This window comes from Panthera onca, chromosome B1 (genome assembly GCF_046562875.1).
Source record: "Panthera onca isolate mPanOnc1 chromosome B1, mPanOnc1 haplotype 2, whole genome shotgun sequence".
In the NCBI taxonomy this organism is placed as follows: domain Eukaryota; kingdom Metazoa; phylum Chordata; class Mammalia; order Carnivora; family Felidae; genus Panthera; species Panthera onca.
Window position 1 is genome coordinate 60,516,453 of NC_138342.1, and position 21,926 is coordinate 60,538,378.

At 45.8% G+C, this 21,926-nt stretch overlaps 1 protein-coding gene across 1 annotated transcript in view; it reads left to right on the forward strand.

Moving 5' to 3' along the window:
• The window catches only part of PARM1 (prostate androgen-regulated mucin-like protein 1), a 109,673-nt gene that overhangs the window by 65,732 nt on the left and 22,015 nt on the right, over nucleotides 1–21,926 (forward strand). The window contains exon 2 of the mRNA XM_060654857.3: nucleotides 3,883–4,605. Within this exon, the coding sequence (XP_060510840.1) occupies nucleotides 3,883–4,605 (723 nt within the window). The remainder of the gene's footprint in view (nucleotides 1–3,882; nucleotides 4,606–21,926) is intronic.

Genomic DNA, 21,926 nt, shown 5'->3' on the forward strand with positions numbered 1-21,926 from the left:
GTACTTCAGGGGTCCCACTCTAACCTGCTTTTGCTTCAGCGAGGCAGTTACCACATCATATTTCAGGAAGTCAGGTGTCGTTTCCGTCCTGCTGGATATTGAACTCCCTGAGGACAAAGCTATAGACATAGAAGCTACTCAATGAAAGAATGAATGAATGAATGAATGAGTGTTTCTTTGTATATGACTTATTCCTAGTTTATCCCAGGTTTCCAAAGATTCTGACTCGGCTACCAGACTGAGACTGTTTCTCCCTCCCTCTGCCAGTCTGTTCAATGATACTGTCAACAGTAAACATTACCATTTTTGTTTTGTGGCCACAGAATAATGAGCCATGGGAGCTACCAGGAGGCAGAGCTAGTAAGCTCCAAAGGTCACATATGAAGGTCTAGTGTTTTAATAATCTTTCTCCCAACTGTTGTTTTGTCTATATTTGAAAGATCTCTTGATCTGTATCCATCCTGAAACCATTGACACTTCAGAACTGCCAAAAGTCTGCCCTAGCAACATGGACTATTATGTGGCTAACTTAGGAGGTCTGCCCTCCTGTTTCCTAGGACAGTCGCCCTCGTATGGTTTACGGTCTTGACCAACTCCTTTTCTGTAAGATAAAACCAAGTGCTTTGATAACAATCCAAATGTTAAATTTGGTTAAGCATGAGAAAATTATGTTTTCAGGATAGATTCTGTTGCACAACTTTTCATCAGTTGCTGAGGCTACTATGCACAAGAATGAAGAAGTAAGCAGTTTTATCCCGAGTGCCTGAATGCATCCATATACATCTTTCCCCCCCTTCCTCTGTGCTGGAATCTAGCCCATGTTTTATTCCTTATGAATTTTGATCATGGTTGACCATTACCTATATGCTACCCCCAAGGAAATCTCCTCAGAGTATGGAGGGTTAAATAGCTGAAGACCCAACATGACATCCGGGATAGGTATATGTCATGGTAGAGTGACATAGAGTGAGGCTGACTTTCAAAGCAAGGTTCCTTCCCTCATGTTACACCCGGTAGGCAGCCATTGCTGAGGTAGCTATGATGGGTGTGGCCATACTAAGGGATATATAGAAGAGAATAGAGAGATTCTGGGGTATTTTTGAATGAAGTTCTTAAGTTAATTCATTTTCCTCCCTTCCTCCCTTCCTTCTGCAAGTACATACTGAGCACTTACTATACCTAGCCACTGTCTGAGGCAAACAGCAATGAATAAGATCATGTCCCTATACCCTCATGGAACTTATATTCTGATAGAAGAGAGAGAGAGAGAGAAATAAATAAATAAATAAATAAAATGATTTCAGGAAGAAACTATTTTATTTTACGAAACACAAAAATGACCAGAGGGTATGGTGGTTCCTCAAGCAATCAAGCATAAAATTACTATATGACCCACCACGTCCACTTCTGGGTATATGACGAATTGAAGGCAGGGTCTCAAATGGATATTTGTACATTCAGATTCGTAGCATTATTCACGGTAGCCAAAAGGTAGAAGCAACCCATCGAAGTCCATCAATGAATGCATGGATGAATACAATGTGGTCTATATATAAAATGGAATATTATTCAGCCTTAAAAAGGAAGGAAATTCTGGGTGGAATTTTCTGGAAAGGAAACTCTTGGGTGGCTCAGTTGGTTAAGCATCTGACTTTGGCTCAGGTCATGATCTTGCAGTTCATGAGTTGGAGCCCTTCATCGGGGGTCTCTGCTGTCAACACAGCAGATCTTCTTTCCCCCCTCTCTGCCCCTCCCCTGCTTGTGCACGCGTGCTCTCTCTCTCTCTCTCTCCCTCTCTCTCAAAAATAAACATTTTTTTAAAGTAAGGAAATTCTGACACCTGCTGCAATATGAGTGACCCATGAAGACATTATGCTAAGTGAAATAAGCCAATCATAAAAGGACAATTATAATATGATTCTACTTGCTTGCATTACCTGCAGCAATCAAATTCATAGAGACAGAAAGTAGAATAGTGGTTTCCAGGACTGGGGAGAGGGAAGAAAGGAGAGTACTATTATTTAATGGTGCAGAGTTTCAGTTTGGAAAGATAAGAAAGTTCTGGAGATGGGTTAGTGGTGATGGTTGAACAATAATGGGAAGGTACTTAATGCCACTGAACTGTACCCTTAAAGATGGTGAAAATGGTAAATGCTATGTATATTTTAACAATTAAAAAAGTAATCTTTTAAAAAAATAAGCAAGGAGCTAGCTGGAGTAGGAATGATTATAGTTAGGATCATCTGGGAAGGCTCCTCTGAGAAGGAGGTGGCCATTTGAGTAGAGACCAACTGGAATGATGAAGAGAGCATGGGGAGACAATGGGGGATTAGTTTGGGATTTTGTTCTAGGTGCAGCAGATAGATGGCTTTGGAGGGTTTTGACCAGTTGACGAACATGATCTGACTGATCACTTTAAAATATGCTGGCTGCTATGTGAAAAGTAACTGAAAGGGAGAAAATCTGAAAAGCAGAAGACCAATGAAGAGACTATGGCAATAGTCTAGCAAGTGACTGGTGGCTCAGGTGATGTTGAGATAATGGGGGAGGTGGTGAAAAGTGATTAAGTTGGGATGTTTTCAAGGTTGGGCCATTATAATTTGCCAATGAATTTGATGTGCAGTATGAGGGAAAGAGATGACTTAAGGTTTTGACTTAAGGTTGACTCGGTTTTTAAGTGAGCAGCTGAGTGAGAGAGGGTGCCAACGACTAGGGGAAAAGCTAGTTGGGGGGATGATAAGGGGCATGGGAGTCAATCAAAAGATGGTTTACATAAAAAGCGAAATCAAGGGGCGCCTGAGTGGTTCAGTCAGTTAAGCGGCCTACTTCAGCTCAGGTCACAATCTTGCAGTTCCTGAGTTTGAGCCCCACATCAGGCTCTGTGCTGGCAGCTCAGAGCCTAGAGCCTGCTTCAGATTCTGTGTCTCCCTCTCTCTCTGCCCGTCCTCTATTCATGGTCTCTCTCTCTCTCTCAAAAATAAACATTAAAATTAAAAAAAAAAAATCAAAACCCAGTACTAGCAGAGTGATAGCACATAGAAGCCATTTATTAAGTACTTGAATGAAAGAATTAATTAGTTAATTAAACGGAATGTGTAAATGGAGGGAGGAAGGAAGGAAGGAAGAAAAGAAACTAATTCTAAGTTTTACAAAATGTGAAGGAGAACATTTTGCAAGATGGTACGATTGTAAAGACCCCAGCTAGAATTTGAAAGAACTGGGTTCCAGTCTCAGATGATATTTCCAAACCTCAAATTCCTCCTCTCAGCTTTTATTCTGGGATTTTCCCCCCCTTTCCTCCTTCACAAGGGATGTGTCCACATCTTGACTCATGCCAGCCGACAAGCCCATAGCGCCAGCATCCCTGTGCATAAATGCAGAGCCCACAATCCTGGGACAGGGAACAGCCAATCAGTGAGCTCCCCTCAGAGGGACCAGCCAATCAGTAAGCTCCTCCAGCTGTGCGCTCACCAACCACGCCTTCCCCACCCTCAGCACATACCCTGGGTATCACTGCAGGCATTGGGGAACCAGCCTCTCAGCAGTCTGGACAAATCCCCATAAAGGTCAGTTCCTCAGAGAGTCTCACTATTTTAAGGGCACACTTCTAAGCAAGCAGGAGACGAGATGGGTTCATTCAGTGTGTTGGCCGGGCTCGTGTTGCCTGACCCACTAATTATTCTTACGGAGCCTTCGGGCTGGTTCCTACTGATAAGTCACAAAGGGAGGAGGGAGCGGTTAGCGGGAAGAAAACATTTAAAAGTCACCTGCACAACTGGGGAGGCGCAATGCAAAATGAGAAAGATCTGTGAACGTGCTATAAAGCAGCCTTGCCTCCCGGGTTTCCACGCATTCACCACGTTCGTACTGGCTTTTCCACAGGGCTGAGGGTCCAGAGCCTGCCTACATCAGGCCCCTTGCCTCTTTCTCTTCCGACAAACATCTCGTCGACCGGCATCAGGACAAGCTCTCCGCAAAGCCCCCCTGCCTCCCCGACCACTGGCACATCCGTCTTCCCAGTTAAGACCTCGGCTCCAACACCTACACTCCCCAAGAACGTTTCCATAGAGCCCAGAGAGGAGGACACCAGCCTCCCGGCCTCTCACTGGGAGCACAAGAACACAGACCCCTCCGCAACAAGCGGGGAGCACTTGACACCCACGCCCTCAGAACACAGCTCAGGCACTCCCAAGGCAAGCATGCCACCCACAGGGTCGCAGTCCCCCTCTGAGACCCCAGCTCAGTCCCCCGCTGAGTCTCCCACCGAGTCTCCTGCACTCACCTCCCCTCAGGCTCCAGCCTCATCACCTCCACCCCTGTCAACCTCACCCCCCGAGGTTTCGTCTGCCTCCTCTGCCAGCACCAACCACAGCTCTGCTGAGACCAGCCTCAAGCCCACAGGAGCCCCAGCCACACCAGAGTCCCCAGCAGAAGAGCACAGCTCTGACCACACACCCACTTCGCATGCCACGGCAGAGCCCGTGCCCACGGAGACGACGCCCCAAGCGACAGTGCCGACCAAAGTGACCTGTATGCTGATCGACGTCGAGACCACTGCCTCCCCCGGGGTGATCATGCAGGAAGTGGAGCATGCTCTAAGTTCAGGTGAGTCTCAGTCACTAGACCACGGAGATGTTAAGAATGCGGTTCCGCTAACCCAGCACAGTAGGTTACATTTGAATTTGGGGGTGCAGTGCCTGAGCTGAATTCACAAGAATGTCCACAGAAGTGCAAACTTTGCCTTTAGTCACGTGATAATTTCTACAGGATATCTCATTATTACAACCAGTCTTTACAATTTGTCTTCACAGATGTCACAGACAATGGCAGCAGATGAGACAGTATAAGCAAAGGGGGTAATGAGACAGTATAAGCAAAGGGGGGTGTGGCTTTTGGGCAGCTTCCTGGGTTTTAGTTCCGGCTCCTGACCTTGGGCAAGTGACTTCATCTTTTTGTGCCCTTATTTTTCCTTATCTGTAAAATGGGGACACAAGGGGTTCTATTGTACATGATCCTTGGGGAGATTCTATGAGATGCCTGTGAAGTGCTTACTTAGTAAGTGCTCAGGACATGTCAGTTATTAGTATTTTTCTCAGTGTATTAACGAAGTGCTTACTTCATGGAAACCAGTAAAGCAAAGTAGGGAGGGGGCGGGGGGTGTGTGTCGAGAACTTGGCTGATTCTTTATAGTCACTGCTAGAGTTCATGGGAAAGACAATAAATTTTACAGGACATTGGATTTGTTTTTATTCTCCCAGCAGCCCTGTGAAGTCAGTATTATTTTTATCTTGATTTTCCAATCTCGGAAATTACAGTGGAGGGAGATTTAGGGTCTCTTCGAAGGTCCCATGTGTGTGACATTGACGTAAAAATGGTAAACTTGAGGGTATTGAGCAGGAATAGGCTTTAGTGGGAGCGTTTGGCCTCCTGAGCAAGAAACAATAAGGTGAGAGCAGCCAGAAGGTGAAGGAGGAAATGGCTCTGTGGCCCCTTCGCTGGGACAGTCCTGCCAGAGCTGTGGGCTGCCCTGGGAGTATTCAGAATAGAGCCACACATGACCAGGTGGAGTCAAAGGAATGGCTGTGACCGAGGAGAATTGAACTTCCGTTTAACGATGAAAACCTCTACGAACAGAAACTCCAGTAAGCAGTGGAGGTGGGGAGAGAGGGCTAAGATTAACAAGACATGATTCCTCACGGAAGATGAGTTCACTAGGGGATGAAGTCCCGAAGAATTACACGTTCTGATGCCGAAGGCCTAATACATCCGTGAGAGTCCCAAAAGAGACAGCGATGCAGTCAAACGGGGGTAAAGGAATTAATTACGAAGGTCCAGGGTAACCACAGGGGAGCATAATAGCAGAGCTATCGTGAGTCAGGCCTTGGAGGAGGGAACAGTCACCAGAACCCACGAGGAGAGTCTTGTAGAACAGACCACCTTGACAGAAGCACCGACTCTTGGTTGAGAGACACAGCTAACCCTGAGAGTGAAATAAATAAACCTTCTGCCCTCCCCGTCTCCCTTCCCTTAGATATACAGCCAGAAGCCAAGAACGGGGAAGCCCATGGACGTCGTCCATACAGGTCAGCCTCCCGGAGGGCCCATCAGAGAGCAAAGTGGAGAAGGGTACAGTAGAGAGTGGCACACCCAGTTGAAAGGCTGATTCGTCTGTGCAGCCCCCGTCCCCATTGGCACCCTGTTTACACCTCCGGCCAGCACTCATCACAGTGCCTTTCGGTGTGGTGTTGTAGGATGCTGTGCTCCCAGCCTGCAGGTGACCTCTGTAACGCGGACCCAGTTCCTGGAACAGGGTGGGTGTTGACTCAGTGTCTGAAGGACTGTCCCTGTCAAAGGTGCCAGCAAAGTACTGGCTTGAAGTGGCCTTCATCTCTTCTCTCTTCCCTAGTTCAGGCCACGACACCACCCCCGTGACGCCGTGTCTTCGGCTTTCTGGCTGATGGCCCTCTCTCCCGAGTTCTGTCCCCTCCGGGATACTCAGACATGGTGGATTAAGATTCCTGAGCACAGATTCTGAGCCTGCCATGCATAAATCTCCAGAATCAGACACAACCTACCACTTTCTACAAGTACCGTAGTTCCATGGGCTGGATTATCTGAGACCGTCCAGTTCCAGTGCTCTGGCCTGTGTTGTAGAACCTGTGTCTCGATGTCCTCAACTCTAAGCCAACAGAGTCAAGAGGTGCAAAATTAGTGACAGAGCTGGGTCATGAACCTTTATAGCTCTAGGGAATATTACACCCAGTAGCAACTCCGAGGTGAATTAAGGAAGGAAGGAGGGACTGATTTGAGAAGAGAGATGGGTGGCAGGGTGAAGAGAGATCGGGCCAGTGTACATTTCATAGACCAGAAAGGATTTATTCTTGTGATCTATTAAATCAAAAAACATTTCCTCTGCATCCACCAGTATACTGTGCTTGAGGCAGAGACGTGGGAGACCTGTCTTTGAATCTTTGCAGTTTGAGTAGAGAGAAAGGGCGCAAGTAACTCTTAATACCATTAGAGTGACCACATTACTTTCTAACCTGAGTATAAACTGAAGTGTGTGGAAGGATCTTTGAGCAGATGGGGTACAATCTGTTCATTCGTTTCAAAGGTGAAGAAATTATGTCCCAGAAGTTTGGAGGGCCTCACCCAAGGTCACACCACCCAGTGGCAGAGCTGGGCCCAGAGCCCAGATCCTTAAAACCACAATCAAGTCTTCTTTCAACAGCCGGTGTCTCTGCGCTCCCTCCTCCCCCAGCCCCGCAGGCCCAGCAGCACCCAGAGACCGTGCTGGCAGGTTACCGTTTGGGGGTGTTCGTGTTCAGATGCGTGAGCTGCCCTAATTGTGGCAGTAATAATACCACACTTTTGTTTAGCATTTTGTCTTATTCTGCATGAAGTTCACATGGCATATTTTTATTGGCCCAGGGACTCATCCATTCAACAAATATCTAGATACAGTCACCAACGAATAATGCTAAAAACAAGGTAAATGCCACGGCAGTGAAATTTGACTAGGGGATCAGGGAAGGTTCTGTGACGGAGGGGGCACAGGAGCGGGGTCCTAGGAGCGGAAGGGAATTTGGACCTAAAGAGAGACAGGGCAAAGGAGATCCAAGCACCTGCGTGCAAAGTAGGGAAGCAGTGGCAAAGTAGTTCAGAATCTACCCAGCAGCTGCAAGCCCCAGAATTGCTCTTGGTGAGTTTTCCAATGCCCTCCACGTCTGCTGAGTCTAGGGGTTGAGGCCTGGCTTGACCTGACCTTTCCACAGCATTTGACAGGGATGGTCACTGCCCTGGTCTTTAAAGCGCAGTCTCCATCTGACGTCGAGGACACATCTCTCATTCCTTCACCTGCCTCGCTGACCACTCCTCCAAAGTCCCTGCCTCTCACCCCCGCCCACACCAGAGCAACCCAGGGCCAGTCCTGCCCTCCTCTCTGCTGACCTCTCCACACTCATTCCTGAGATGATCTCATCCCACCACAGGACTCACCATGCCATCCACATGCTGATAACTTTGAGACAGAAAGTTCTATCCCTGTTTCATTTCAGTGAACTAAAGACGTGTACATCCAGCTGTCAGCTAACTCGTATTTCCACGTGCGTGGCTCGTAGGCGTCTTGCACTGAATATGTATGTGGTAAGGTCCTGAAATCCTCAGCCCCTGACCTGCTCCTCCCTCACCTTCCAGAAACCTTGGGCTAATCCTGGACTCCTTTCCTCAGAGACTCCTCATGCAGCCCATCAGAACCCAGGCTCCTCTGACTTCGGTCACAGATACGATTTTAATATTCCTGTAATTGATCCCCACTAGCTACATCCTTGCCAGAGAGATCCCTTTAGAACCCAGGATAGAACCTGTCACTCCCCGGCTCTGACTCTCCTGTTGCTTACCTTCTGAATCAGAGCCAAAGCCAAGTTTGTGAGGCGCCTGCAGTGTTCATGTGATCTAATCTGTGCGGTCTTTCTGCTCTCTTCTTCCACCTTCACCTGCAGACACACCGGCAACCTACCATTTTCTGGAAGATACCAGAGACACTCTTACCTCAGGTCCTTTGTACTTGCTGTTCCATTTGCCTGAGATATTTTAAAAACCTCTAGGTCTTTCACGGCTCACTCCTTTCCATCAGTCAAGACTTCGGCGGTCATCCCCTCAGAGAGCCTTTAACCTTAGCCCTGTATGAAACCGTCATCCCATCATGATCTCTTACCACTTTCTATCTCATTTATTTAGTGAGTGGGTGTGTGTCTTCTGCCATTAGAATGTCAGCTTCCTGAAAGCAAAGAGCTTGTTCATGAAGAGGAATATGTAGGCTGTGTCCCCAATCCCTAGAACAGAGCCTGACACAGGGTAGCCCCTCAGTAACATTTGTTGAACATGTGGATGAAAGAGTCAGTCAACCAACACCCGAGAAGTTGTTTCATCTCCCTGAGCATTGGTCATGTCATCAGTTGGATAAGAACAGTATCCACATGACTGGATTATTATAAGGTTTAATTAAGAAAGTTACAGCTTAGGGGCGCCTGGGTGACTCGGTCAGTTTAGCATCAAACTCTTGATTTCAGCCCAGGTCACGATCTCACGGTCTGTGGGATTGACCCCCATCCCAGCTCTGCGCTGAGGATGCAGAGCCTGCTTGGGATTCTCTCCCTCTTTCTGTGCCCCACCCCCCCCAAATAAATAAAATAAACTTTAAAAAAAGAAATTTATAGCTTAGTGACTGTTGATCAATGGCCCAGTCAATATCTATGATTATTATTTTACTATGATTTATCATCATTATTATTGCCATTTTACTATTGTTATTATTATTTCTGTTGCTGTTACATTTATTGTAATGAAGAATGTCCACCATTTTCAACAAACTTTCATTGAGCTTTAACTATGAGTCAGGCATCTGACTAGGTACTGGGGATTTGGCCATGAATGAGACATCACTGTTCTCATGGAGCTTACAATGTAGCATGAACACAACATGGCAAGTAACCTAGTTTAGTGGATCCCAGACTGCATGGAGAGGAAACTCGAAGAAGCAGGAAACAAGATTTCAGAGCAAGTGTTAGAGGACCCTGAGTAGCAGGATAAGGTGGTTTACGTTACTTGCCAGACCATTAAGAGTCATCAAGAGCTTTTGATCAGGAGAAGAAAATGCTGAGAATTATATTTTAAGAATATTCAGTTGTCAGGAACACGTATGGTTAAGTTGCAGGAAGTTCAGTGCTAGAAACACAAAGACCAGTTTCTACGTGGTTTCCAGTTTGCTGTTGCCACTGATAAACCATGTCACTTAACTACTTTGACTTTAAGGGCTCTTAGCTATAAACTAAATATAAGAGAGACAATCTTTCAGGTCCTTTTGGCTTATCTGCCATGAAATTGTGTATTACAATTGTCCGATGCAGAAGAATGAGATCCATATTCATATGAAGCTGACTGAGAATATACGTGTTCTAAGAGTCAGGCTAGCAGTTGACACAGGTAAGCCCCTTGTGTGATGTTCAGAACATTCCAGTGATGTGATCTCGATGGTATGTGTTCAACCAAAGAGATTCAGTAACTTACTCAAGTTTTCACTTGAGCACCCAGACCAGGATTGCCATTCAGTTCTCCTAACTGGCCCTGAGTCAAGAGTTTATTCCACTAGAGCCATCCTACCTGAAATCACAGAAGTGAAAAGTCAGGGGAGGACTGATGGCCTCCAGCACCACTGTGGAAATAAGCCCCGTGGATGGAGTGTGGCCAGCCAAGTCCAAGGGGCGGTGGGGCTGCCTGATGGAAGGAGAGGGAGGTGGTAGTCACGGCCATCCCAGAGCGGCTCTGCAGGGCAAATGAGTTCTGATGTTTGTATCTGTTTTGTTTTTAAGAAAGAAAGAGATGCACGATATGTTAAATTTGGATCCTCTTGTGTTATTGAATCAGAACTCTAAAAGGGCGGAAACTATGACTATGATATGTTTTGACCCATAAACTAAATTAAACGGTGTCGTGCACGATTTGGTGCTCAGCAAATGCTTGAGAGATAAACTGACATCGCGCTCCAAGTTATATTCAAAATGTCTTCAATTCATGCAAATGAAAACTAAAATTACAGTCACTTTGCTTGATGCAAAGGGGATATTCTCTTTTGTCTATAAAATCCAAGCGTCCACTGGCCTTCTTTATGCTATCTTATACTTCCCGTTACAAAGAGGACATATTGTGAAAATCGATGAAGGCCTTTGAACTTTATTTTTTTTTTTAATGTTCATTTATTTATTTTGAGAGAGAGAGAGAGAGTGAGCAGGAGAAGGGCAGAGAGGGAGAGGGAGACAAAGAATCCCAAGCAAGCTCCACGCTGTCGGCACAGAGCCTGCCGCGGGGCTAGAGCTCATGAACCACGAGATCATGACCTGAGCCTAAATCAAGAGTCAGGAGCTTAACCGACTGAGCCACCCAGGTGCCGCAGGCCTTCGAACTTTAAATTGCTTGTCTGAACCCCCGTCTTTATTCAGTACAAACTGTGCTAATAAATACCCTTAAATAAAGGGCACTTGGCAGGCATGGGCATCTAGACATCTCTACATCCATACCTGCAGGGGACTTTTAGCTCTACACGACAGCTCCTTACTCCATGATTAACTCATAACGATGAGTATAGATTTGAGAAAGAATTAAGTCCTTAAAAAGATGGAAGAATATATTTATTTACTTACTTATTTAACCAAAATATCACTATTTTGCAAGGTCTATGTAATCTTGAATAGTTGACAGTCACACTGAAGTGTTAAAATTTTCCATATCATTCAAAAATAGGCGAATTATGGAAGAATATTTTTTAAAGGACACATGGAAAACTTTTAGGAATAAAAAATGTGTGTTGTAGTAAGTTAATTACCATCATATTTAGATGATTAAAAATATGTTAAAGGGAGAAAATGGTGATTTAATAAGAACACATAGTGAGAGCATCATCTAAACGAATGTCAAATTTGCCGATCACATCCTTTTGGAATGCCCACAATGTGTCAGGAAGTGATAATCCTGAAGTGTATTATATCCGTCTCAGGCTCAGTGGTACAGACATCCTATCCTTGTGCATGCCCAAGCCTGGCCTCTTTCCATAACAGGTGCCACCATCTTTTCAGGTTGTTCTTCTTTGCTCCCTGTGTCCTCTCAGTACCGAACCCTGTTGATTTCTAAATCTTCGTAGCTGCCAAATGCATCCGCTTCACTTCATTCTTGCTCTCATGTCCGAGCTCCCATAATTCCACCGCCATGGCCCCTCTTTGTGCTCCCCTGCACCCATCTCCCCATCCTGCCCATTCACCAAAGAGCAGCCAGAGTGAGGATCACACACAGATCTGATCAGGTCACACACTCCTTGCTCCTCCCCGCATCCCAGCCCCTCTGGGACATCCCACTGCCCTTAGGATGGAATCCATAAGGCCACAGAGCCCTGCCATCCCTGCCTCATCCCACCCCCTACTCCTTGCTCTCTGCCCCTCCCACACTGACGTCTGTCCGTTTCATGAACATGCTGATCTCCCTCTTGACACACCTTCTCCTGGGAACCCAAAACACATCCCTTCACCAGTTAATTCTAACTCATTCCTGGGGTCTCAGCAGCTCAGATCACCTGTTCAGGAAGTCTCTCTTGGGCCCCCCAGTCTAGCTCTGGTCTTCAGTTACACTGTCACAGTTCAGTTGTATCTCTTCTTCACATTTATGCTTGTGGCTCTTTGTTCATCGTTTACCCTGCATTTCCAGGTAACTATGGGTGGGGCCTTGTCTGTTTGGGCTCACAAAGAAATTCCTAGCACCCGACAGTGTATAGTTTAATGACTAAATATCAAATTTCACATAATAAGTCCACGTGTTTTCTTAGCCTCGTAAACCTTGACCTTTGGATTGAGGATGAAGAAAAACACTTTCACGTACTGTCTTAATCAGTTCAAGCTAGTACGACAAAAATACCACAGGCTGGGTGGCTTAAACAATTTATTTCTCACCGTTCTGGAGGCTGGGATATCCAGAATCAAATCACCTGCAGATTCAGTGTCTGATGAGACCTCCTACTTCTTGGTTCACACATGGCTATCTTCTCACTGTGTCCTCACGTGGCAGAAGGGGCATAGGAGCTCTCTGGGGACTCTTTTATAAGGGCACTAATCCCGTTCATGAGGGCTCCACCTCATGACCTAGTCACTTCCCAAAGGCCCCACCTCCAGATACTATCATACTGGGGGTAGGATTTCAACATATGAGTTGGGGGTTGGGCATAAACATTTAGTTCATAACACCCATGCACACAGATACCCCTGTAATACATTGCGATCATTATAGACGACCTAAAGGGCTCTGTGCTGCCACTGTGGGTTCCCACTGCCCCTTCCCACCACACCTCCTTCCTAACCTGCTGACTGCCTCCTGCCTTTGGTTCCGATGGACTTCAGAGCTGATGAGATTATGGATTGCTGTAAAACCCTCACTCACATTTATTTTTTTTTATTTTGTGCCTAATTTTTGAAGCTTAGGCTAAACCTCAAAGTTTGTTAACTCCAAGTAAATTGCCCAAAGGAACTCCAAAGATCAGATTTCATTTTAGGTAAAAATTATTCTGCAGTCTTGTCTCTATGACTTTTATTTCTCCTTTGGTTTACTTTTACTACCTAAACCTTAATCTGGTTTTGAGATATTTCCAAAATATCCTTTAAAAAATACATGTCAAGGTAATGAAACCAGCTAGTTACCATTTATGTTGTTACCTGGTAGGGGTGCAACTCCATCCCGTATTTTAATAGTCTTAGCATCACCTTTCATTACATTTGGAGAGTTTCTGTCTCCATGGAACACTTTCTTACTTTCTGTTTCAAATAATTTCACCAGTCGTATATGACTAAAGTGATTCTGGAAATGCTTCACTGAGAGAGTGGGATTTAGCTTATAAGCACAGCTGATATCATTAATGAATCTGTGGCTTACTGTCTCACTGGGGAAACTGGTTGGAATAGAACCAGTTCTATATCCAGACCCTTTACCGTAATCTTTGCACTGCAAAGATCATGTCTTTTTCATCATAAAATAATAACAGGAAAGTGAAAACGGATCAGCACCAATCCATCATCTTTATCAGATAAGAATGTAGAAATCCCACCCCAGCGTGTTCTAGAATGCATGCTGGATGCTTAATTGATATTGCCCTCAGCATGCCTTGTTTCTCCGGTCGTACGAAAGGAAAATATTGGCCAGTAAGAACCAGCATCTTAGGTCACGGTACCTTCCTTTTATCATCAGACTCCCAACCTTTGGGCGGGGGGAACCACAATCTCAAAACTGAAGGTGAATTTAGGTTAAAATCATAAAATCTCAGTGAGTCCATGGAGGTGGGCCATCAAAAACACTTTGCCGTATTTCTGTTTGGAGAAATTGTGGGGTCACTTTAAAGACAGGCTCTAAGAGGGGTAAGAATTACAAACTTTGGCACGAGACTGCCTGGTTCAGATTCCACCGACGCCACTCGTTGGAGAGGAGACGGGCACAAGTTTGTTTGTCGTTGAGTATCACGTTTTGCTCATCTATGAAACAAGGACAACAGAATTGCAGTACTTGCCTTATAGGGTGCTTATTAGCATTAACTGAGACAAGTATATATAAAGTGTCTTTTGCACAGTTCACACCAAGTAAATGTTAGCTATTATTATTATTACAGTGGGTTTCGAGCTCTCTGTGTGGATACCAACAAGAGTCTGACTCTTCTCGACTTTGATTTTCTCAACTTGAAAAAAATGGAATGTTTGTAAAACACTTTAAGACTCCCAAAAGGATTATTACTGTAAATATTAGGTAATAAGGATCCATTTAAGTACCCATCTGTAACACAGTACAGAAAAGGATAATCAGAAGAGCGTGTAAAGGAGAAATAAAAAGGTTCACATTTGAAATAGTAACTCTTTTGTGGAACTTGGGAAACGCAGAGGGAAAGGGTAAAGAAATCTCCAACAACTGGAGATTTCTAGTGGGGAGAAAAGAAATCTTGTGGGGAGACGGGGATACAAAAGCCGAGCTAGGATTTTGCCAAGGACCCACTGGCCCCTGAGTGTGGCCAGTTAGGAGCTAGGGTTTCACTCCTCTTTACTGGCATCAAAGTTTAGAAATTATTTTCCTTTATTTTTTTAATGTTTATATATTTTTGAGAGAGAGAGACAGAGCACAAGCAGGGGAGGGGCAGAGAGAGGAGGAGACACAGAATTTGAAGCAGGCTCCAGGCTCTGAGCTGTCAGCACAGAACCTGCTGCGGGTTCTAAATACATGGAGGTGACTAAATACATGGAGGCAAGGCTAAATTAATTAATGGTTCTGCAGAGATCCCTGAGTCCTTGGGCTGCATTAATTACACTAGTGTCACTGCCATTGGCCAAGGTAAGTATTGGAACAGGTGTCCTGAAACTCTCTGCTCTCCACCCATATTCCATGATAAAAGTCATACATTTGCACACCGCTTGGCAAATAGGGTCAAGTCTCTATCTCGGGCTCTGAGAGGTTCCTCCCTTCCTTCTTGCTTATGTTCTCAAGGGAACACCAGTGTGGAAGGTTTCACGTGCTAAGGCTGGTGAACCCCAAAGGACCCTGAGCCTTGCCTTGCAGACTGGGTGAGTCTCAAAAAGAGCCTGGGCCAACTTTTCTGGTTTATTTTACCCAGAATTGATTTATCCATGGTCATGCCTCGTTGTCCTCATTGAAATACTGAAGGAACAATAACAAAAACCTCCCCGTCCATGGAGTCCATGGAGATCAGTGACAGCTTTTAAGCAAGCAGTGCCATCCATTATTCACCCCCTCCGTGGAATTCACAAAGGGATGACTTCCAAGTTGAGATTCTCAACCTGGTCCCTTACTGTTGAAAGTCAGGGGCCACAAAAGGCTGACTTCTCAGCCCCCACACTCCTCCTCCTCCCCACTGCCATGGAGTTAGTTGTTCCCACCTGAAAGAACCCCAGGGAATTCTTTTCCATAATTTCAATGCGAATTGCATTAAGGATACTCAGGTAGCAGAGTGATTTAGGGATTTCTTTTCCTCTTTCTGACTTGACTCCTGAATAGAAATATCTGTCCCCCAGTCAAGGAATTAGGTGACCTGACATGACACAGCTGACCCGCTCACACTTAGAGATCAGAATTTTCAGAAGAGGAAAGAAAATTCTCCTTCATCCGGGCAAACCATAGAGGGGATTCTCTGTTCTCCGACCCTGCCCGCCTTCCCTCTGCCCCAGGAATCTGAGCTGAAATCCCCCCCTCCTCACCCCATGGCAAGTTGTAGTTCTCTTAGCTCATTAGAAGTTATAACTCAGTCCAGGGGTGCCTGGGTTAAGCGTCCGACTCCAGCTCAGGTCACGATCTCCCAGTTTATGAGTTCAAGCCTCGCATGGGGCTCTGTGCTGACAGCTCAGAGCCTAGAGCCTGCTTCGGATTCTATGTCTCCCTCTCTCTCTGCCTCTCCCCCCACTCCTTAAAAATAAATAAACATTAAAAAACATTTTTGTAAAGAAGTTATAATTCAGTCTAGGCTGAATTATATACCTTGTATAAAGTAATTTAAAACTAATTATGCTAGGCTATAAAGCCAGGCACTGCAAATTTGTCCTGCAGGAGAGAGCTGAGAAGGGCAGAAACTGGCATAGCGCATGTGAAGGGGCAGACACAGGGCTTAGCTTGATGGACCCAGAAGTGAAGTCCTCCCTCGTGTCTGCACTGCTCCTGGGAGTGGGTGAGGCAGGGTGAGACAGTTGTCACTCCTACGTCACATTTCTACCAACTTAGGCCTTCACTAAGAAGCAGTATTCATAAAGCTGCTGCATTCCCAGGGGCAGGGACAGGAGTTGACAGGGCAGACGCTGCTGGCCCCAGCTCTCTGCCCTCTGTTCTTTTTGGCCTCTTTCGGGGCCCTGAGGGCCGGTGCCTCACCCCCCCAGCCCAGCATCTCCTCTCCCAACCCCTTTGAGAAACTGATGTTCCTGGGAGCTATGTTCCCAGAGTGTGGTCCCTACTCTGGGTGGATAGCATGCAAGGTGGAGAACCCTTTTTGTCCTAATAAAGACTGGTTTTTGTCTTCATCTGAATTTGAGAAAAGAATAAAACAGCATGTTGAATTCATGACTCCATATGATTTTTGGAAACATGGCTGTGAAGTAGAGGCCAGGATCTTATCCCTATCTGTTGTCTCAGCTATCAGTCCTTGAAGGCTTCACTTGGGATGAGTCCCAGAATTAGAGAATTTAAAAGAATGCAAACCAGAAATCAAAAGGTATCTCGTCCCAGCTCTGCAACTGATGGAGTCTGATCTCGACCAAATCCCTTAATTTCTATCACCTTCCGTTCTGTAAAATGAAGAGGTTAGATTCAGTGAACCTTCTTAGAATTTCCGTTGAATGGTAAAATTGCATTATTCCTTTGGTCATGACCTCACTGGAAGCAAAACCTGAACTTGAGATCTGTGGTCATTTCTAAAATACCCAGGTTGGCTCACATCTCCTATGGAACCAAAGCTCCTTACTGGCTTTTTAGAGTTTTATGGGTAGAAGGTGCCCAGAGCCCGTGAGACCTTTGTGTTGCACTTCGTGATGGACAAAGCATTTGAAATGAACGATTTAATTTGTAGAGAGGCGCTGAGAGGCAGGGTGTGTTTCATCAAAGTTTGACACATCGTAAACAATAAACAGCAGCTGTGTGAATGATTGAAAGAATCCTCAGTTTACAAGTAGAGACAGAGACACAAATGAGGTCATGAACACAGACAGGGAGGGGTAAAGTGGCTTGCCCATGGTTACTCAGCTCGTGGGTGCATCTGTAAGGCAGGTCTGTATGCCGGGTCTCCTGATGACAAACTAGAAGAGCATAGGTTTGGGGGATGCAGCTTTAAAGCTTGAATCCCGTTCCTTCCCACTAACCAGTGGAGCAGGTTTTTGGTAACTTCTTTTGGAGCCTCCAGTTCCTAACCACCAAAGTGGAGATACTCCCCCGCTGTGCCCAGCTCAGGGCCTGGCACAGGGTAGCCACGGTAAATGATGGCAGCTATGACTTTGCTTTCTTTTCTGTTGTTATTACTGTTCTTAGCATAATACTACAGATGTCCCCTGAGAACGGTTGCCGCGCCAAGACTGAACTCAGAGCAGTCCTGGAGGAGACTCTGTAATAGAGTTCAGACGGAGGGCTCACCCACGTTTCAGGAGGGCGTTCTCATTCCCCAGGGCTCCTTTAGTCTAGGGAGTGCCGAGTGAGAGGAACGCCCCCTGACGTTGACTGGAGGCTGCAAAACTGGCCATGGACAAAGGGGCTGGGGAGCACTGTTTGCTGTTTGTAGAAACCCAAGCTAGTTCACATTACAAGTGTCGAAGAAGAGTTGGGATCAGGGGATCTGAACACATAGCCCGAAGAAATTCCTCGTGGGAAAGAGGCTTCATTTGCGTTGGGAAAGACTGTCAATGTTAAATGAAATGGAGAATTTTTACATGTTGTTTGTTTGCTTGTTTGTTTAGAGAGCACAAGCAGGGGAGGGGCAGAGAGAGAGGGAGAGAGAATCCCAAGCAGGCTCTGCCCAGTCAGCACGGAGCCCAGTGCAGGGCTTGAACTCACGAACCGTGAGATCATGACCTGAGACAAAATCAAGAGTCAGACACTTCACCAACGGAGCCACCCTGGTGCCCCGAAATGACAAAACCTTAAAACCATGATAACCAGGGACCGTGCCCACTTGTATTCATTGCAAACCTGTGCTCCCTGCATCCTTGAAGTACAGCTGATGTGCTCACATGAAAGGGAACTGAGGAAGAGGAAATAAGCATTTGCCTGATACTGACATTTCCAATATACATCTTTGAAGAGATTAGTATTTCCAGTATACATCTCTATATGCTACCCACGTAGGTAAAATATTTAGATGAAAGTGGAACCAGGCCCCAAACCAGGTCTTCTGATTACCAGAAGAAGAAAAAGATATTCGGGATTCTGCCCCGAAATTTGAATCCCACATCTGCCCATTAAGCAATTCTGCTCATTAACTATCATTTAAATAAGAGTAGAAATGTGAAATAAAAGATGCCAGTTGCGGTCATATTTGACTAAATTTGATAAAGTTTACCTCCTGCCATTCTGAAGAAATGAGTAAGCAATAATTTAATGACTTAAAGGTTTGGGGGCATGGGGCATGGGGGAGCAGGACTAACTTACGGAGGCAAATTTAGGTTTTGCTAATTAAAAACAGTTCTGTAGCATATTCATGTGCAAGCTGTATGCCTTATAAGGGAGCTCCATATTTGCATCATAGCTGCTAATAAAGTCCAATTTTAAAAACAGCTACGCTTTTCAGAAGCAATTGTATATTTTATGAATTTCTTACTTTGGGCCTAGACAAATAAAGAAATGTATTTGGTATCTCTGGCTTTAAGGGATTTTCAGTCTAGAGAGAGCAGAAAGAACGTGCTCACATAAAACCATTAGTATAATACCATATCTCGTCTTTATCTTGTGTGTGTGTGCATAACTACCCGTAACCACACGTGTCAGTATTAGCTATATACTAGAATAAGTTTATTAAATGGTGCCATGCTGGGGCACTTGGGTGGCTCAGTCGGTGAAGCGTCCAACTCTTGATTTCGGTTCAGGTCATGATCTCACGGTTTGTGGGTTCGAGCCCCGCATTGGGCTCTGCACTGACAGTGTGGAGCTTGCTTGGGATTCTCTCTCTCTCCCTCTCTCTCTGTTCCTCCCCCACTTGTGCTCTCTCTTTCTCTCAAAATAAATAAATAAACTTTAAAAAAAGGTGCCATGCTAAGTAAAAGGGCAAATATCTAGAAAAAGAGGGCTCAAGATGAACAGACGTCATTGGGGATGAGTTCTAAGAGAAGACTGGATTTTTGAGAAGGTTATTGCAAATCATCCCTCTGCCCAAAACGCTTCCATGGTCCCCATTCCCCATATTGTCACGGTGTCCCCAAATACCATGTCTGACTTTGAGAATACTCCATGATTTGGTCCCAAATACCAACCATTTCATGATCCCTATTAATTTCCATTATATCCTTTTACGTAGAGTGTGACTTTGGTTTTGTCACCACTGTAAATTGGGTGACCTTGGGTAAGTTACTCAGTGAATCCCTCAGTACTTAGGACTCCTGAACCCTAAAGTCAAGGGGCTGGGCTCTGCAAAGATCACAACAGTCCCCTTCATTTGTGCTGATTTACAAAGCACCCCCATCTCAATATTCCTATGAAATGGACAAGACAAGGAATATGCCATTTTTTACTTAAGGACACCAGTTGAGGTGCTTCTGTCTCCAGACTCAGTGCTAAATGTTCAGCCTAGAAATGTTAGGTGTCTATTCTCCCTCTACCTGGCCCCAGACTCAAACCTTCATCGCTGTCTATTCGAGTCCTGTCCATCCTTCAAAGAACAGCCTCATTCCCGTGTCTCCCCAAGGTTCCAATTTTTATAGACGTCCCCAAGTTAGAGACAGAAATACAGAGTTCGGTACCATACACCTCCCCCCATAACTACCTACCTGCCTATCCATCCAATCCTACGCTTCCCAGTGTGGTTCCCGAGCCTGACACATGTCTCTGCAACTGGGAAGTGAAACCTCACAGCCTTGCCTGTTGCTTCTCCACACCCGGCAACTGCCTTAGCTCAGAGGAACCCATGCAGCTCATTCAGGAGAAACTCATGGGATTGATTTGGGATCAGAGTGAGATAAGCTTAGCTTCCCTTGTTGTGGGACAGAGTGAACGAGGGAAAAAAACAGAAGTGAAATCCAAGCAGGACTCAAGGTCCGAAGTCCAAGTGACCTTCAGTAATGGTAAAATTAGGACCCACTGGGGTGAGAGTATCCAAAAACTGAGATTTTCTTTTTCCCTTCTCTTCCCCATAGCACATCCTACACACACAGGCGCGCCCACACACACACACACACACACACACACACACACACACCAGCGTGAATTGCAGTTGCCAGCTACCCTTGGTGACTTGGTATGCTGCAGTGAATAGCACTGGGCAGTGATCTCGGCGATTCTTCTGGACCCCGACACATGCTGGAAACCAAGGACATGGCCTTATTAGGTCGCTGTTCTGTGACTACTGTCTGCTTCTAACTAGTCCTGCCTACAAGTATTCTGAATTGTAGAGCTTTGACCAACTTCACCAGTACCTACGGGAGGACGCAAAACGCCACACAGCCGTGAGTTAGGACCTGGTTCCCGGACAGCGACAGCGGGCAGAGGAGGTGCCAGGGGCACCAGTTAACCCCCAGGTGGACTCACACTTAACTGCTGCAGCCCGGGGTGTCAGGAGAGCCCAGCCCCAAGCAACATGGACTCCGCAACCTGTGCTGGGGTCCCAGCAATTTTAATGATCAGCTCTGCGCCTCCCCGCCCTTAGTTTCTCTGTGCCTTGGTTTCCCCATCTGTAAGAAGAAAATAATGAGAGCACCTGCCTTACGAAGTTCTCACGAGAATGACATGAATTCGAGTAAGTGAAGCTCATAGAACAGTGCCCGGCCCAGAGCCAATAACAAGACAGTGTCAGTCGCGATCATTTTTAGCGTTGTTTATTACTGTTATCGTTGTTGTTGGGAGGATAGAGGTGTGATAGGAGACTATTGCTGGAGGAACTTTTTCTAGTATAATCGGGCACACACGGAGGTCTTGCACTGCAGCCTCTCCCCCACTCACTACCCACGCCCCTCCTCCAGCACATGCGCAGACACCTGCGTTTATAGAGGAAGAATTCCTTTGAGAAAAGATGTTCCTTTCCTCTGGTGACCCTGACTGGAGAGGCCGCCACACTCTGAAGTGGTCACCTGCTCCTCTTCTCCATGTCTTACCTACCCTCTGGACCAGGAAAAGGAAAGAGAAGAGCAAGAATATTTAAAAACAGCCAAAGGTCTGTTACAGACTTCTCAAAATAGATCAGACGTGCACACACATACCCAGGAAGTTGGTCAAAATACTTACGAGTGCATTCTAAATAAGCCGGTTGTTGCATTTCCAAGGAAAACATTGTTCAGGAGTCGCCTGTGGACAGCTCACCTTCGTCACCCAGGAACTGCCCATTGTCACCTCCTGTGCTCTCAGAGCGATGGCAGCTCCTTTAAAGAGCCTGGGAAGGCTCTTCGAGAGGTTGTTCGGGTTTGCCCTGCCATATCCTAATATTCCCATCCTCCATAGGATTGACAAGTATCCTGCTGAATATTTCATATGAAACATTTCTTCCATGTTTAAAGTGGGGAAAAGAGAAAATCCTTCAACAAGAAAAGTCCCCAGAGGAACATTTAAGACAGGCGGGCCTCTTCAGGTCAAGTGGGGCGAGGGGTTAGTTGGGATAGGAGCGGAGTCCCTTTGGAGTATGAAGACTTCCATGTCCGTGAAGGACCAGTAGGAGTGTGATCAAG